Source organism: Oncorhynchus gorbuscha, linkage group LG09 (genome assembly GCF_021184085.1).
Source record: "Oncorhynchus gorbuscha isolate QuinsamMale2020 ecotype Even-year linkage group LG09, OgorEven_v1.0, whole genome shotgun sequence".
Lineage (NCBI taxonomy): Eukaryota > Metazoa > Chordata > Actinopteri > Salmoniformes > Salmonidae > Oncorhynchus > Oncorhynchus gorbuscha.
Window position 1 is genome coordinate 2,355,092 of NC_060181.1, and position 18,351 is coordinate 2,373,442.

General features: G+C 43.1%; 1 protein-coding gene across 1 annotated transcript in view; it reads left to right on the forward strand.

The window, feature by feature from the left end:
• LOC124043069 (protein CBFA2T1-like) overlaps positions 1-17,855 on the forward strand; it is a 182,961-nt gene extending 165,106 nt beyond the window's left edge. Inside the window, exons 11-12 of the mRNA XM_046361242.1 lie at positions 11,434-11,624; positions 16,971-17,855. Of these exons, the coding sequence (XP_046217198.1) occupies positions 11,434-11,624; positions 16,971-17,264 (485 nt within the window). The 3' untranslated portion in view covers positions 17,265-17,855. The remainder of the gene's footprint in view (positions 1-11,433; positions 11,625-16,970) is intronic.
• The last annotated feature ends 496 nt before the right edge of the window (positions 17,856-18,351 follow it).

Consider the following 18,351-nt stretch of genomic DNA (forward strand, 5'->3'; position numbering starts at 1 on the left):
AGTCTCAATGCACTAAAACAAGTCTGGTTAAATAGTGTAGTTCAATCACGATGAAAGATCTGTTGCTTTTAAAATACCCGACATTTGGCTGAGCTGGTGCTCATAGGTTGGTGAATATCTGGTTCAATCTATGAAGTCAGCCTCTCCAGACACTAAAAGGGTTATTTGGCTGTCCCCATAGGTGAACCCTTTTGAAGAACCCTGTTATGGTTCCAGGTAGAACCCATTTGGTACGAGGTAGAACCCATTTGGTACGAGGTAGAACCCTGTTTTGGTTCCAGGTAGAACCCATTTGGTACGAGGTAGAACCCTGTTTTGGTTCCAGGTAGAACCCATTTGGTACGAGGTAGAACCCTGTTTTGGTTCCAGGTAGAACCCATTTGGTACGAGGTAGAACCCTGTTTTGGTTCCAGGTAGATCCCATTTGGTACGAGGTAGAACCCTGTTTTGGTTCCAGGTAGAACCCATTTGGTACGAGGTAGAACCCTGTTTTGGTTCCAGGTAGAACCCATTTGGTACGAGGTAGAACCCTGTTTTGGTTCCAGGTAGAACCCATTTGGTACGAGGTAGAACCCTGTTTTGGTTCCAGGTAGAACCCATTTGGTACGAGGTAGAACCCATTTGGTACAAGTTAGAACCCTGTTTTGGTTCCAGGTAGAACCCATTTGGTACGAGGTAGAACCCTTTTGTGTTCCTTGTTGAACCTTTTACATGGAGTGTTCTACATGGAACCCAATAGGGTTCTACATGGAACCAAAAAGGGTTCTACCTGGAACCAAAAAGAGATATTCTATGGGGACAGTCGAAGAACTCTATTGGAACCCTTTATTCTTAGAGTGTATGAATAAATCACACAAATGATCTTAAATGACAATGAACTAGATTGGTAATCATCTTCAAAATACATTATCTATTTCTTCCGCTGTGAATAATCCGTTCTGTTTGAGAGGCTCACTAACACACTGACCCAGTGGAGACGTACAGGGCCGTCAAATGTATTTACCCCGTTCTGATTGGCTCTATTTTTTGCATATTTTGACTCCACGTCGCTGTGGAGGAATTTTGGCCCACTCTTCCATGCAGAACTGCTGTAACTAAGCGACATTTGCGCTTGGTTGGAATCATTTCAGTTAAAGGTGGGCTGATCAACCACAGGAAGTGTTTGGTTGGAATCATTTCAGTTAAAGGTGGGCTGATCAACCACAGGAAGTGTTTGGTTGGAATCATTTCAGTTAAAGGTGGGCTGATCAACCACAGGAAGTGTTTGGTTGGAATCATTTCAGTTAAAGGTGGGCTGATCAACCACAGGAAGTGTTTGGTTGGAATCATTTCAGTTAAAGGTGGGCTGATCAACCACAGGAAGTGTTTGGTTGGAGTCATTGCAGCTAAAGGTGGACTGATCAACTACAGGAAGTGGTTGGTTGGAGTCACTGCAGCTAAAGGTTGACTGATCAACTACAGGAAGTGGTTGGTTGGAGTCATTGCAGCTAAAGGTGACACAACCAGTTATGGAGTGTAAGGGAGAAATTCATTTTTTCACACAGAGGCATTGTATGTAAGTATGTAATTGTTGTGTTATTTGTTCACTCAGGTTCCCTTTATCTAAAATGTGGTTTTGGTTGAAGATCTGATTTGATTCAGTATCAAACATTTCTAAAAGTAGAGAAATGTAGAAAGGAGGCAAATCCTTTTTGACGGCCCTGTGATTCCTGTAGAGGATTTTATACACCGGAGGACCAACACATCTGTTGGAGTTAAACGTTTACAGTCCGTAATAAACATTCAGACACCAGACACACACGCCATGCACAATGTCCTCCTCCTCCTCCTCCTCCTCCTCCACCTGCCCCGCCTCCTCTCCCTCTGCTCCTCCTCCCCTCCTCCTCCACCTGCTCCTCCTCCTCTTTCCTCATCCTCCTCTCCTCCTCTTCCTCCCCTCCTCCTCTGCTCCTCCTCCTCTCCCTCTGCTCCTCCTCCCCTCCTCCTCCACCTGCTCCGCCTCCTCCTCCCCTCCTCCTCTGCTCCTCCTCCTCTCCCTCTGATCCTCCTCCCCTCCTCCTCCACCTGCTCCTCCTCCTCTTTCCTCCTCCTCCTCCTCTCCTCCTCTTCCTCCCCTCCTCCCCCTCTCCTCCTCCTTCTCCTCTTTCCTCCTCCTCCTCCTCTCCTCCTCCTCTGCTGTGCTGTTGGGAGCACAATAGAAATGCATAATTTAAATATAAATTGCCTGATTTGCATACACAATTAGTCAAGTTACAACCTTGATGTAGGCAACAACAAAAAAAGCCTCCGTCTCGCTCCTGACGTTAAAATTTACTACCCACATGTTTAAGGTTAGAGAACGTGCCAACGCCAAATGAGATGAAAGTGTATCTTTTACAATTTAAAATAAATATACAAGGGATGACCTGATAAATGACCTCATACACACGAAAAGCCAAAACAAAAGCATCAAATGTTTGGATCTTCGTGTCGACAACTCGTCTATATCAAACGCAGAAATCATCCGTGCAGTTTATTTTCCAATGATGTGAAACGCAGACATCACGCACCTTCTCTCTAGTGGATCAAACCAATTAAACATCACACAACTACTTCCTTTTTTTAAAGAGTCATTAGTCTTGCATATGGAAAGTAATTAGACAATAATAAACCTACAGTGAAATTAGCTCACTGCTGATCATTGTTTATGAAAGTCTTCTTCATAAAAGCCTGATCACACAAAATAAGATACCTGGTGAGAAATACAAGGCAAGAGTCAAGGTCTGCTAGGATACTCAGATGATATATTGTACTTTATATATTATTTTATTATAATATTGTTACTTGATGAAAAAAAAGGATCTCTACTCTTTAGGAGTAACTTTTACTGAACAAATAATAAATATAAAAATATAAAATATAAAACGCAACATGTCAAGTGTTGAAATTAAAGATCCCAGAAATGTGTCATACCCACAAAAAAAAGCTGATTTCTCTCAAATGTTGTGCACAAATTTGTTTACATCCCTGTTAGTGAACATTTCTCCTTTCCCAAGATAATCCATCCACTTGACAGGTGTGGCATATCAATAAACTGATTAAACAGCATGATCATTACACAGGTGCACCTTGTGCTGGGGACAATAAAAGGCCTTTCTAAAACGTGGAGTTTTGTCAAAAAACACAATGCCCCAGATGTTGAAGTTCTGAGGGAGCGTGCAATTGGCATGTCCACCAGAGCTGTTGCCAGTTAATTGAATGTGCATTTCTCTACCATAAGCCACCTGCAACGTCGTTTTAGAGAATTTGGCAGTACATCCAACCGGCCTCACAACTGCAGACCATGTGCAACCACACCAGCCTAAGACCTCCACATTTCACATCCGGCTTCTTAACCTGCGGGATGGTCTGAGACCAGCCACCCAGACAGCTGATGAAACTGTGGGATGGTCTGAGACCAGCCACCCAGACAGCTGATGAAACTGTGGGATGGTCTGAGACCAGCCACCCAGACAGCTGATGAAACTGTGGGATGGTCTGAGACCAGCCACCCAGACAGCTGATGAAACTGTGGGATGGTCTGAGACCAGCCACCCAGACAGCTGATGAAACTGTGGGATGGTCTGAGACCAGCCACCCAGACAGCTGATGAAACTGGGATGGTCTGAGACCAGCCACCCAGACAGCTGATGAAACTGTGGGATGGTCTGAGACCAGCCACCCAGACAGCTGGATGGTCTGAGACCAGCCACCCAGACAGCTGATGAAACTGTGGGATGGTCTGAGACCAGCCACCCAGACAGCTGATGAAACTGTGGGATGGTCTGAGACCAGCCACCCAGACAGCTGATGAAACTGTGGGATGGTCTGAGACCAGCCACCCAGACAGCTGATGAAACTGTGGGATGGTCTGAGACCAGCCACCCAGACAGCTGATGAAACTGTGGGATGGTCTGAGACCAGCCACCCAGACAGCTGATGAAACTGTGGGATGGTCTGAGACCAGCCACCCAGACAGCTGATGAAACTGTGGGATGGTCTGAGACCAGCCACCCAGACAGCTGATGAAACTGTGGGATGGTCTGAGACCAGCCACCCAGACAGCTGATGAAACTGTGGGATGGTCTGAGACCAGCCACCCAGACAGCTGATGAAACTGTGGGATGGTCTGAGACCAGCCACCCAGACAGCTGATGAAACTGTGGGATGGTCTGAGACCAGCCACCCAGGCAGCTGATGAAACTGTGGGATGGTCTGAGACCAGCCACCCAGGCAGCTGATGAAACTGTGGGATGATGAAACTGTGGGATGGTCTGAGAAACTGATGTGGGATGGTCTGAGACCAGCCACCCAGACAGCTGATGAAACTGTGGGATGGTCTGAGACCAGCCACCCAGACAGCTGATGAAACTGTGGGTTTGCACAACCAAATCATCTCTGCACAAACTGTCAGAAACCGTCTCAGGGAAGCTTATCTGTGTGCTCGTCGTCCTCACTAGAGTCTTGACCTGACTACAGTTTGGCGTCGTAACCGACTTCAGTGGGCAAATGCTCACCTTCGATGGCCTCTGGCACCCTGTATAAGTGTGTTCTTCAGGGATGAATCCCAGGTTTCAACTGTACCGGGCAGACAGGTTGTATGGCACGGTGTGGGCGAGCGGTTTGCTGATGTCAACTGGGCGGGAACCCAGTTACCGAGATTTACTGAGATATTCCACCCAAAACAACCACCTTAACCATTCAGACCCATATCCATTCAGACCCATAACCATTCAGACCCATAACCATTCAGACCCATAACCATTCAGACCCATAACCATTCAGACCCATAACCATTCAGACCCATAACCATTCAGACCCATAACCATTCAGACCCATAGCCATTCAGACCCATAACCATTCAGACCCATAACCATTCAGACCCATAACCATTCAGACCCATAGCCATTCAGACGGGATGTCAGAGAGAGAGAGAGAGAGAGAAAGACAGAGAGAGGGAGAGAGAGGGAGAGAGAGAGAGGGAGGAGAGAGAGAGAGAGAGAGAGAGAGAGAGAGAGAGAGAGAGAGAGAGAGAGAGAGAGAGAGAGAGAGAGAGAGAGAGAGAGAGAGGATGAGAGAGAGAGAGGGAGAAGGAGAGAGAGGGAGAGAGAGAGAGAGAGAGGAGAGAGAGAGAGAGAGAGAGAGGGATGGAGAGAGAGAGGAGAGAGAGAGAGAGAGAGAGAGAGAGAGAGAGAGAGAGAGAGAGAGAGAGAGAGAGAGAGAGAGAGAAAGAGAGAGAGAGAGAGAGAGAGAGAGAGAGAGAGAGAGAGAGAGAGAGAGAGAGAGAGAGAGAGAGAGAGAGAGAGAGAGAGAGAGAGAGAGAGAGACAGAGAGAGAGAGAGAGAGAGAGAGAGAGAGAGAGAGAGAGAGAGAGAGAGAGAGAGAGAGAGAGAGAGAGAGAGAGAGAGAGAGAGAGAGAAATATTATGAAAGGTATATCAAGTTTAAGTCAGAAGTTAACATACATTTTAGCCAAACACATTTCAACTCAGTTTTTCACAATTCCTGACATTTCATCCCAGTAAATATTCCCTGTTTTAGGTCAGTTAGGATCACCACTTCATTTAAAGAATGTGAAATGTCAGAATAATAGTAGAGAGTGATTTATTTCAACTTTTATTTCTTCTGGTTCAGAAGTTTACATACACTCAATTGGTATTTGGTAGCATTACCTTTAAAATGTTTAACTTGGGGCAAATGTTTCGGGAAGCCTTCCACAAGCTGCCCACAATATGTTGGGTGAATTTTGGCCCATTCCTCCTGACAGAGCTGGTGTAACTGAGTCAGGTTTGTAGGCTTCCTTGCTTGCACACGCTTTTTCAGTTCTGCCCACAAATGTTCTATAGGATTGAGGTCAGGGCTTTGTGATGCCACTCCAATACCTTGACTTTGCAATTTTGCCACAACCACCAAGCTTTTTTTATTGTTTTATTTATTTCACAGGTAGCGGGTAGCGATCCGTTGAAATGCATGCATTTAGTTTTATTTGTATTTAAGAGCAATTGGAGGCCACGGAAGGAGAGTTGTATGGCATTGAAGCTTGCCTGGAGGGTTGTTAACACAGTGTCCAAAGAAGGGCTGGAAGTATACAGAATGTTGTCTTCTGCGTAGAGGTGGATCAGAGACTCACCAGCAGCAAGAGCGACCTCATTGATGTATACAGAGAAGAGAGTCAGTCCAAGAATTGAACCCTGTGGCACCCCCATAAAGACTGCCAGAGGTCCGGACAGCAGACCCTCCGATTTGACACACTAAACTCTATCAGAGAAGTAGTTGGTGAACCAGGCGAGGCAATGATTTGAGAAGCCAAGGCTGTCGAGTCTGCCGATGAGGATGTGGTGATTGACAGAGTCGAAAGCCTTGGCCAGATCAATGAATACGGCTGCACAGTAATGTTTCTTATCGATGGCGGTTAAGATATCGTTTAGGACCTTGAGCGTGACTGAGGTGCACCCATGACCAGCTCTGAAACCAGATTGCATAGCAGAGAAGGTATGGTGAGATTCGAAATGGTCGGTAATCTGTTTGTTGACTTGGCTTTCGAAGACCTTAGAAAGGCATGGTAGGATAGATATAGGTCTGTAGCAGTTTGGGTCAAGAGTGTCCCCCCCTTTGAAGAGGGGGAAGACCGCAGCTGCTTTCCAATCTTTGGGAATCTCAGACGACACGAAAGAGAGGTTGAACAGGCTAGTAATAGGGGTGGCAAAAATTTCGACAGATAATTTTAGAAAGAAAGGGTCCAGATTGTCTAGCCCGGCTGATTTGTAGGGGTCCAGATTATGCAGCTCTTTCAGAACATCAGCTGAATGGATTTGGGAGAAGGAGAAATGGGGAAGGCTTGGGCGAGTTGCTGTTGAGGGTGCAGTGCTGTTGACCGGGGTAGGAGTAGCCAGGTGGAAAGCATGGCCAGCCGTAGAAAAATGGTTATTGAAATTCTCAATTATGGTGGATTTATCAGTGGTGACAGTGTTTCCTATCTTCAGTGCAGTGGGCAGCTGGGAGGAGGTGTTCTTATTCTCCATGGACTTTACAGTGTTTCCTATCTTCAGTGCAGTGGGCAGCTGGGAGGAGGTGTTCTTATTCTCCATGGACTTTACAGTGTTTCCTAGCCTCAGTGCAGTGGGCAGCTGGGAGGAGGTGTTCTTATTCTCCATGGACTTTACAGTGTTTCCTAGCCTCAGTGCAGTGGGCAGCTGGGAGGAGGTGTTCTTATTCTCCATGGACTTTACAGTGTTTCCTAGCCTCAGTGCAGTGGGCAGCTGGGAGGAGGTGTTCTTATTCTCCATGGACTTTACAGTGTTTCCTAGCCTCAGTGCAGTGGGCAGCTGGGAGGAGGTGTTCTTATTCTCCATGGACTTTCCCAGAACTTTTTGGAGTTAGTGTTGCAGGAACTTTAACTTCCTGACTGATGTCTTGAGATGTTGCTTTAATATATCCACAACATTTCCCTCCTTATGATGCCATCTATTTTATGAGGTGCACCAGTCCTTCCTGCAGCAAAGCACACCCACAACATAATGCTGCCACCTCATGCTTCACGGTTGGGATGGTGTTCTTCGGCTTGCAAGCCTCCCCCTTTTTCCTCCTAACATAATGATGGTCATTATGGCAAAACAGTTCTATTTTTGTTTCATCCGACCAGAAGACATTTCTCCAAAAAGTATGATCTTTGTCCCCATGTGCAGTCTTTTTATGGTGGTTTTGGAGCAGTGGCTTCTTCCTTGCTGAGCGGCCTTTCAGGTTATGTCAATATAGGACTCATTTTACTGTGGATATAGATACTTTTGTACCTCTTTCCTCCAGCATCTTCACAAGGTCCTTTGTTGTTGTTCTGGGATTGATTTGTACTTTTCGTACCAGAGTATGTTCATCTCTAGGAGACAGTCTCCTTCCTGAGTGGTATGACGGCTGTGTGGTCCCATGGTGTTTGTACTTGCGTACTATTTTTTGTACAGATGAACGTTGGTACCTTCAGGCTTTTGGAAATTGTTCCCAAGGATAAACCAGAATTGTGGAGGTCTACAATTTATTTTCTGAGGTTTTGGCTGATTTATTTTGATTTTCCCATGATGTCAAGCAAAGAGGCACTGAGTTTGAAGGTAGGCCTTGAAATACATCCACAGGTACACCTCCAAATGACTCAAATGATGTAAATTAGCCTATCAGAAGCTTCTAAAGCCCTGACATCATCAGAATCACGTTCTGTGACTGCTTTATGGTTTGAACGATGTGTGTAATTCCAGTCTATATGATACAGTATAATACAATACAGTAATACAGTTCACACTCAAAAAGATTAGCCTAAAATCACATTGTATGATTTTTAAGTAATTAATTTGCAATTTATTGCATGACATAAGTATTTGATCACCTACCAATCAGTAAGAATTCCAGCTCTCACAGACCTGTTAGTTTTTCTTTAAGAAGCCCCCTATTCTCCACTCATTACCTGTATTAATTGCACCTGTTTGAACTCGTTAGCTGTATAAAAGACACCTGTCCACACACTCAATCAAACAGACTCCAACCTCTCCACAATGGTCAAGACCAGAGAGCTATGTAAGGACATCAGGGATAAAATTGTAGACCATCACACGGCTGGGATGGGCTACAGGACAATAGGCAAGCAGCTTGGTGAGAAGGCAACAACTGTTGGCGCAATTATTAGAAAATGGAAGAAGTTCAAGATGACGGTCAATCACCCTCAGTTTGGGGCTCCATGCAAGATCACACCTCGTGGGGCATCAATGATCATGAGGAAGGTGAGGGATCAGCCCAGAACTACACAGCAGAACCTGGTCAATGACCTGAAGAGAGCTGGGACCACAGTCTCAAAGAAAACCATTAGTAACACACTACGCAGTCATGGATTAAAATCCTGCAGCGCACACAAGGTCCCCCTGCTCAAGCCAGCGCATGTCCAGGCCCGTCTGAAGTTTGCCAATGACCATCTGGATGATCCAGAGGAGGAATGGGAGAAGGTCATGTGGTCTGATTAGATAAAAATATAACTTTTTGGTCTAAACTCCACTCGCCGTGTTTGGAAGAAGAAGAAGGATGAGTACAACCCCAAGAACACCATCCCAACCATGAAGCATGGAGGTGGAAACATCATTCTTTGGGGATGCTTTTCTGCAAAGGGGACAGGACGACTGCACCGTATTGAGGGGAGGATGGATGGGGCCATGTATCACGAGATCTTGGCCAACAACCTCCTTCCCTCAGTAAGAGCATTGAAGATGAGTCGTGGCTGGGTCTTCCAGCATGACAATGACCCAAAACACACAGCCAGGGCAACTAAGGAGTGGCTCCGTAAGAAGCATGTCAAGGTCCTGGAGTGGCCTTGCCAGTCTCCAGACCTGAACCCAATAGAACATCTTTGGAGGGAGCTGAAAGTCCGTATTGCCCAGCGACAGCCCTGAAACCTGAAGGATCTGGAGAAGGTCTGTGTGGAGGAGTGGGCCAAAATCCCTGCTGCAGTGTGTGCAAACCTGGTCAAGAACTACAGGAAACGTATGATCTCTGTAATATTCTGTACCAAATATTATGTTCTGCTTTTCTGATGTATCAAATACTTATGTCATGCAATAAAATGCTAATTAATTACTTAAAAATCATACAATGTGATTTTCTGGATTTTTGTTTTAGATTCTGTCTCTCACAGTTGAAGTGTACCTATGATAAAAATTACAGACCTCTACATGCTTAGGAAAACCTGCAAAATCGGCAGTGTATCAAATACTTGTTCTCCCCACTGTACGTCTATGGCCTGTGATGTTCTTCTGTGGTGTGTAATGTGCAGTAGCTTATATCATAATATACAGTATGTTTTTGATAAAGCATGATATCACATGTCCTGCATATGTATTGGATAACGGCACAATCATTAAGGCTTGGGCTCATTAAATGTCTTTAATGTAGGGCTCATTAAATGTCTTTAAATGTAGGGCTCATTAAATGTCTTTAAATGTAGGGCTCATTAAATGTCTTTAATGTAGGGCTCATTAAATGTCTTTAATGTAGGGCTCATTAAATGTCTTTAATGTAGGGCTCATTAAATGTATTTAATGTAGGGCTCATTAAATGTCTTTAAATGTAGGGCTCATTCAATGTCTTTAAATGTAGGGCTCATTAAATGTCTTTAAATGTAGGGCTCATTAAATGTCTTTAATAATGTAGTGCTCATTAAATGTCTTTAATGTAGGGCTCATTAAATGTCTTTAATGTAGGGCTCATTAAATGTCTTTAATGTAGGGCTCATTAAATGTCTTTAATGTAGGGCTCATTAAATGTCTTTAATGTAGGGCTCATTAAATGTATTTAATGTAGGGCTCATTAAATGTCTTTAATGTAGGTCTCAGTCAATGTCTTTAATGTAGGTCTCGTTAAATGTCTTTAATATAGGGCTCATTAAAATCTACTACTCAAGTAGCATCAGACTTGAATTTTTGATCAAATCAAGACAGGCATATGGATGACACTTCCGGTTATTTCAGGAAATAGTGTTTAAGGGGATTATTTATTTTACCTTTATTTAACCAGGTAGGCTAGTTGAGAACAAGTTCTCATTTGCTACTGCGACCTGGCCAAGATAACGCATAGCAATTCCACACACAACAACACAGAGTTACACATGGAATAAACAAAACATACAGTCAATAATACAGTAGAACAAAAGAAAACAAAAAGTATATATACAGTGAGTGCAAATGAGGGAAGATAAGGGAGTTAAGGCAATAAATAAGCCATGGTGGCGAAGTAATTACAATATAGCAATTAAACACTGGAATGGTAGATGTGCAGAAGATGAATGTGCAAGTAGAGATACTGGGGTGCAAAGGAGTAAGATAAATAAATAAATACTGTATGGGGATGAGGTAGTTGGATGGGCTGTTTACAGATGAGCTATGTATAGGTGCAGTGATCTGTGAGCTGCTCTGACAGCTGGTCCTTAAAAGTGAGGGAGATATGAGTCTCCAGCCTCAGAGATGTTTGCAGTTCGCTCCAGTCATTGGCAGCAGAGAACTGGAAGGAAAGATGACCAAAGGAGGAATTGGATTTGGGGATGACCAGTGAGATATACCTGCTGGAGCGTGTGCTACAGGTGGGAGATGCTATGGTGACCAGTGAGCTGAGATAAGGCGACACTTTACCTAGCAGTGACATGTAGATAACCTGGAGCCAATGGGTTTGGCGACGAGTATGAAGCGAGGGCCAACCAACGAGAACGTACAGGTCGCAGTTGTGGGTAGTGTATGAGGCTTTGGTGACAAAACGGATGGCACTGTGATAGACTGCAGGGTTAGAGTTAAGGAGTAGGAGGTTAGGTTCGGGTTTGGGGGTAGTGTTTAGGGTTAAAGGGTTAGGGGGTAGGGGGCTGATTGGGTCCTTGATGATATCTCTGAATGTGTTTCAGAAGAGGCTGTGAATGAGGTGAAGCGCCAGGCCATGTCAGAGCTCCAGAAGGCGGTTTCAGAGGCAGAGAGGAAGGCCCATCAGATGATCAGCTCAGAACGGTCCAAGATGGAGCGTACGGTGGCAGAGGCCAAGAGACAGGCAGCGGAGGACGCACTGACTGTCATCAACCAGCAGGAGGACTCCAGCGAGGTCGGACACTTTATTGATCTATTATGTACCAGAATGCCTGTATTATTGATTTATTATACCAGAATGGCTGTATTATTGATTTATTATACCAGAATGGCTGTATTATTGATTTATTATACCAGAATGGCTGTATTATTGATTTATTATACCAGAATGTATTTATTATTGATTTATTATACCAGAATGTATTTATTATTGATTTATTATACCAGAATGTATTTATTATTGATTTATTATACCAGAATGTATTTATTATACCAGAATGTATTTATTATACCAGAATGTATTTATTATTGATTTATTATACCAGAATGTATTTATTATACCAGAATGTATTTATTATTGATTTATTATACCAGAATGTATTTATTATACCAGAATGTATTTATTATACCAGAATGTATTTATTATTGATTTATTATACCAGAATGTATTTATTATTGATTTATTATACCAGAATGTATTTATTATTGATTTATTATACCAGAATGTATTTATTATACCAGAATGTATTTATTATACCAGAATGTATTTATTATTGATTTATTATACCAGAATGTATCTATTATTGATTTATTATACCAGAATGTATTTATTATACCAGAATGTATTTATTATTGATTTATTATACCAAAATGTATTTATTATTGATTTATTATACCAGAATGTATTTATTATACCAGAATGTATTTATTATACCAGAATGTATTTATTATTGATTTATTATACCAGAATGTATTTATTATACCAGAATGTATTTATTATACCAGAATGTATTTATTATTGATTTATTATACCAGAATGTATTTATTATTGATTTATTATACCAGAATGTATTTATTATACCAGAATGTATTTATTATACCAGAATGTATTTATTATACCAGAATGTATTTATTATTGATTTGTTATACCAGAATGTATTTATTATTGATTTATTATACCAGAATGTATTTATTATTGATTTATTATACCAGAATGTATTTATTATACCAGAATGTATTTATTATACCAGAATGTATTTATTATTGATTTATTATACCAGAATGTATTTATTATACCAGAATGTATTTATTATACCAGAATGTATTTATTATACCAGCATGTATTTATTATTGATTTATTATACCCGAATGTATTTATTATTGATTTATTATACCAGAATGTATTTATTATACCAGAATGTATTTATTATTGATTTATTATACCAGAATGTATTTATTATTGATTTATTATACCAGAATGTATTTATTATTGATTTATTATACCAGAATGTATTTATTATACCAGAATGTATTTATGATTGATTTATTATACCAGAATGTATTTATTATTGATTTATTATACCAGAATGTATTTATTATTGATTTATTATACCAGAATGTATTTATGATTGATTTATTATACCAGAATGTATTTATTACACCAGAGAAGACACTAAACAGGATATTGCCTACATCAGTCCCAAGGGGAGACGGCCACACGAGTATTTTGTTCTCTCTTTCGCTCTCTTCCCCTTTCCCCCAGATTAGCCTCTCTGTGTGTTTGGAAAGGTGGTACCAATTCTGCCGAGGAGGCTGATTTACTCATCACATCACTATGTGGAGGGACCACTGATTTACTCATCACTATGTGGAGGGACCACTGATTTACTCATCACGATGTGGAGGGACCACTGATTTACTCATCACTATGTGGAGGGACCACTGATTTACTCATCACGATGTGGAGGGACCATTGATTTACTCATCACGATGTGGAGGGACCACTGATTTACTCATCACATCACGATGTGGAGGGACCACTGATTTACTCATCACTATGTGGAGGGACCACTGATTTACTCATCACTATGTGGAGGGACCACTGATTTACTCATCACTATGTGGAGGGACCACTGATTTACTCATCACATCACGATGTGGAGGGACCACTGATTTACTCATCACGATGTGGAGGGACCACTGATTTACTCATCACTATGTGGAGGGACCACTGATTTACTCATCACGATGTGGAGGGACCACTGATTTACTCATCACGATGTGGAGGGACCACTGATTTACTCATCACATCACGATGTGGAGGGACCACTGATTTACTCATCACTATGTGGAGGGACCACTGATTTACTCATCACGATGTGGAGGGACCACTGATTTACTCATCACTATGTGGAGGGACCACTGATTTACTCATCACATCACTATGTGGAGGGACCACTGATTTACTCATCACATCACTATGTGGAGGGACCACTGATTTACTCATCACATCACGATGTGGAGGGACCACTGATTTACTCATCACTATGTGGAGGGACCACTGATTTACTCATCACTATGTGGAGGGACCACTGATTTACTCATCACATCACGATGTGGAGGGACCACTGATTTACTCATCACTATGTGGAGGGACCACTGATTTACTCATCACGATGTGGAGGGACCACTGATTTACTCATCACTATGTGGAGGGACCACTGATTTACTCATCACGATGTGGAGGGACCACTGATTTACTCATCACGATGTGGAGGGACCACTGATTTACTCATCACATCACTATGTGGAGGGACCACTGATTTACTCATCACATCACTATGTGGAGGGACCACTGATTTACTCATCACGATGTGGAGGGACCACTGATTTACTCATCACATCACTATGTGGAGGGACCACTGATTTACTCATCACTATGTGGAGGGACCACTGATTTACTCATCACGATGTGGAGGGACCACTGATTTACTCATCACTATGTGGAGGGACCACTGATTTACTCATCACTATGTGGAGGGACCACTGATTTACTCATCACATCACTATGTGGAGGGACCACTGATTTACTCATCACTATGTGGAGGGACCACTGATTTACTCATCACTATGTGGAGGGACCACTGATTTACTCATCACTATGTGGAGGGACCGCTGATTCACTCATCACATCACGATGTGGAGGGACCACTGATTTACTCATCACTATGTGGAGGGACCACTGATTTACTCATCACTATGTGGAGGGACCACTGATTTACTCATCACTATGTGGAGGGACCACTGATTTACTCATCACATCACGATGTGGAGGGACCACTGATTTACTCATCACGATGTGGAGGGACCACTGATTTACTCATCACATCACGATGTGGAGGGACCACTGATTTACTCATCACGATGTGGAGGGACCACTGATTTACTCATCACTATGTGGAGGGACCACTGATTTACTCATCACTATGTGGAGGGACCACTGATTTACTCATCACTATGTGGAGGGACCACTGATTTACTCATCACGATGTGGAGGGACCACTGATTTACTCATCACGATGTGGAGGGACCACTGATTTACTCATCACTATGTGGAGGGACCACTGATTTACTCATCACGATGTGGAGGGACCACTGATTTACTCATCACATCACTATGTGGAGGGACCACTGATTTACTCATCACATCACTATGTGGAGGGACCACTGATTTACTCATCACATCACTATGTGGAGGGACCACTGATTTACTCATCACTATGTGGAGGGACCACTGATTTACTCATCACTATGTGGAGGGACCACTGATTTACTCATCACTATGTGGAGGGACCACTGATTTACTCATCACTATGTGGAGGGACCACTGATTTACTCATCACTATGTGGAGGGACCACTGATTTACTCATCACTATGTGGAGGGACCACTGATTTACTCATCACTATGTGGAGGGACCACTGATTTACTCATCACTATGTGGAGGGACCACTGATTTACTCATCACATCACTATGTGGAGGGACCACTGATTTACTCATCACTATGTGGAGGGACCACTGATTTACTCATCACATCACTATGTGGAGGGACCACTGATTTACTCATCACGATGTGGAGGGACCACTGATTTACTCATCACTATGTGGAGGGACCACTGATTTACTCATCACTATGTGGAGGGACCACTGATTTACTCATCACTATGTGGAGGGACCACTGATTTACTCATCACGATGTGGAGGGACCACTGATTTACTCATCACTATGTGGAGGGACCACTGATTTACTCATCACTATGTGGAGGGACCACTGATTTACTCATCACTATGTGGAGGGACCACTGATTTACTCATCACTATGTGGAGGGACCACTGATTTACTCATCACTATGTGGAGGGACCACTGATTTACTCATCACTATGTGGAGGGCCAACTGATTTACTCATCACTATGTGGAGGGACCACTGATGTACTCATCACTATGTGGAGGGACCACTGATTTACTCATCACATCACTATGTGGAGGGACCACTGATTTACTCATCACTAATGTGGAGGGACCGCTGATGTACTCATCACTATATAGGAGTCCTAAATGCAGCGTTTAATCAGTTGCCATGGAAACCGACACTCACCGCTCAGCCCACATCTCTAATTGTGTTCAGCCATGTTTAGGAGAGAACCTTCTGCAGTACGGCTCTTTGGGTCCCAAGTCTGTCTGGGTTTAATTATCTGACCTGGCGCAAATGTGTCCTTATGTTTCTCTCTGTGGGATGTTGTGGTTCTAACAATAGTTCTGATGTAGGTTACTTTCTGTTTCTCTCTGTGGGATGTTGTGGTTCTAACAATAGTTCTGTTGTAGGGACCACTGATTTCTCATCACTGTGGGATGTTGTTTTCTAACAATAGTTCTGTTGTAGGTTACTTTCTGTTTCTCTCTGTGGGATGTTGTGGTTCTAACAATAGTTCTGATGTGGAGGTTACTGATTTACTCTCTGTGGGATGTTGTGGTTCTAACTAAATAGTTCTGTTGTAGGTTACTTTCTGTTTCTCTAATTGTGGGATGTTGTGGTTCTAACAATAGTTCTGTTCTCTTTGGGATTTAATTTCTACAAATGTTCTGTTTCTCTCTGTGGGATGTTGTGGTTCTAACAATAGTTCTGTTGTAGGTTACTTTCTGTTTCTCTCTGTGGGATGTTGTGGTTCTAACAATAGTTCTGTTGTAGGTTACTTTCTGTTTCTCTCTGTGGGATGTTGTGGTTCTAACAATAGTTCTGTCGTAGGTTACTTTCTGTTTCTCTCTGTGGGATGTTGTGGTTCTAACAATAGTTCTGTCGTAGGTTACTTTCTGTTTCTCTCTGTTTTCCTTTGTTATCTTCATACACATTCATTTAAGACTCATTTGCCTGCTGTGAAATACTATTTATTTTCCTACACTGATAAATCAGAGTGTTCTTATTAAAATGTCTTTAAAGAATGTTTTCCTATTACAAAGCACACAAAGTATTAAAATTATTCAAATCCCAAATTGTACTAATTCCTCTCTCTCTCTCTGTGTAGAGTTGTTGGAACTGCGGGCGGAAGGCGAGCGAGACCTGCAGCGGCTGTAACACGGCGCGTTACTGCGGCTCCTTCTGCCAGCACAAGGACTGGGAGAAACACCACCACGTGTGTGGACAGACCCTCCAGGCCTCCAAGGCAGCCCAGCAGCAGGCTACAGAGACCTCCGCTCCCATCAGCTCCTCCACTACGCCCTCTAGTGGAAGATGCAGCCCAGCCGGAACCCCGCCCATCGCCACACCCCGCTCCGGCACCCCAGGAACCCCCTGTACGCTGGAAACCACGCCGCACTAAACCGGGGGGCCATCCGGGGAGCCGTCGGAAACTCCCAGTAGCACAACTTGACTGGCTCACTTGATGCTAAATGCTAAGGCGCTAACGCTACGACAAGAGATGTAGACCTATCTTGGAGTAGTAGAGGCTCCACACGAGACAGGAGGTTTATACATGTAGATCAGTCACATTGACTTGCCATGATTAACAAAGAACACACAAAAATGTTATTTGTTTTAATTATTATTATTATTGTTGTTGTTGTTGTTGTTATCAATGCCCTTATTGTTGCTATTGTTATTAGCGTCCGTTGTCGTCCGTTTGTTGTTGTTGTTGTTTATTGCTATTCTTTCATTCCTTTTTTAATGTAAATATGAAGATAGAAAGTGAGTGGATAACAGCAGTGAAACTCCACACAAATACATCTGACATTCCCTTTGTTGAGATCTGTTTTCTAAAAGCTTTGTTGTTTTCCTCGATTACCTGGGATATATGATATAAAACCAGTTGACCTCATTAAGACACCAAACAACATGCCAATGGATTATTACTACAACACAAACACTGTGCAAAAAGCTGAAGCCAACTCTCTTATTATGGGAAGACCACAAATACAAAGAACAGACGGACGGACGGACGGACGGACGGACGGACGGAGGGAGGGAGGGAGGGAGGGAGGGAGGGAGGGAGGGAGGGAGGGAGGGAGGGGGAGGGAGGGAGGGAGGGAGGGAGGGAGGGAGGGAGGGAGGGAGGGAGGGAGGGACTGTATCTGCCAGCAGCAAGGTGCAGATATGGAGCAGATTGTAAAGGAACCACAGCTGTTCCTCTTGACTAGTAATAATATCCAGGTCAGTGGACTGACAAAGATGTCTCCCTCCCTGAGTGATGGAAGAGCAAGGAGCCATACAAATTACCAACCCTGGATACCAAGATATAACTAATACCTGAACCCTGGATACCAAGATATAACTATTACCTGACCCCTGGATACCAAGATATAACTAATACCTGACCCCTGGATACCAAGATATACCAAGATATAACTAATACCTGACCCCTGGATACCAAGATATACCAAGATATAACTATTACCTGACCCCTGGATACC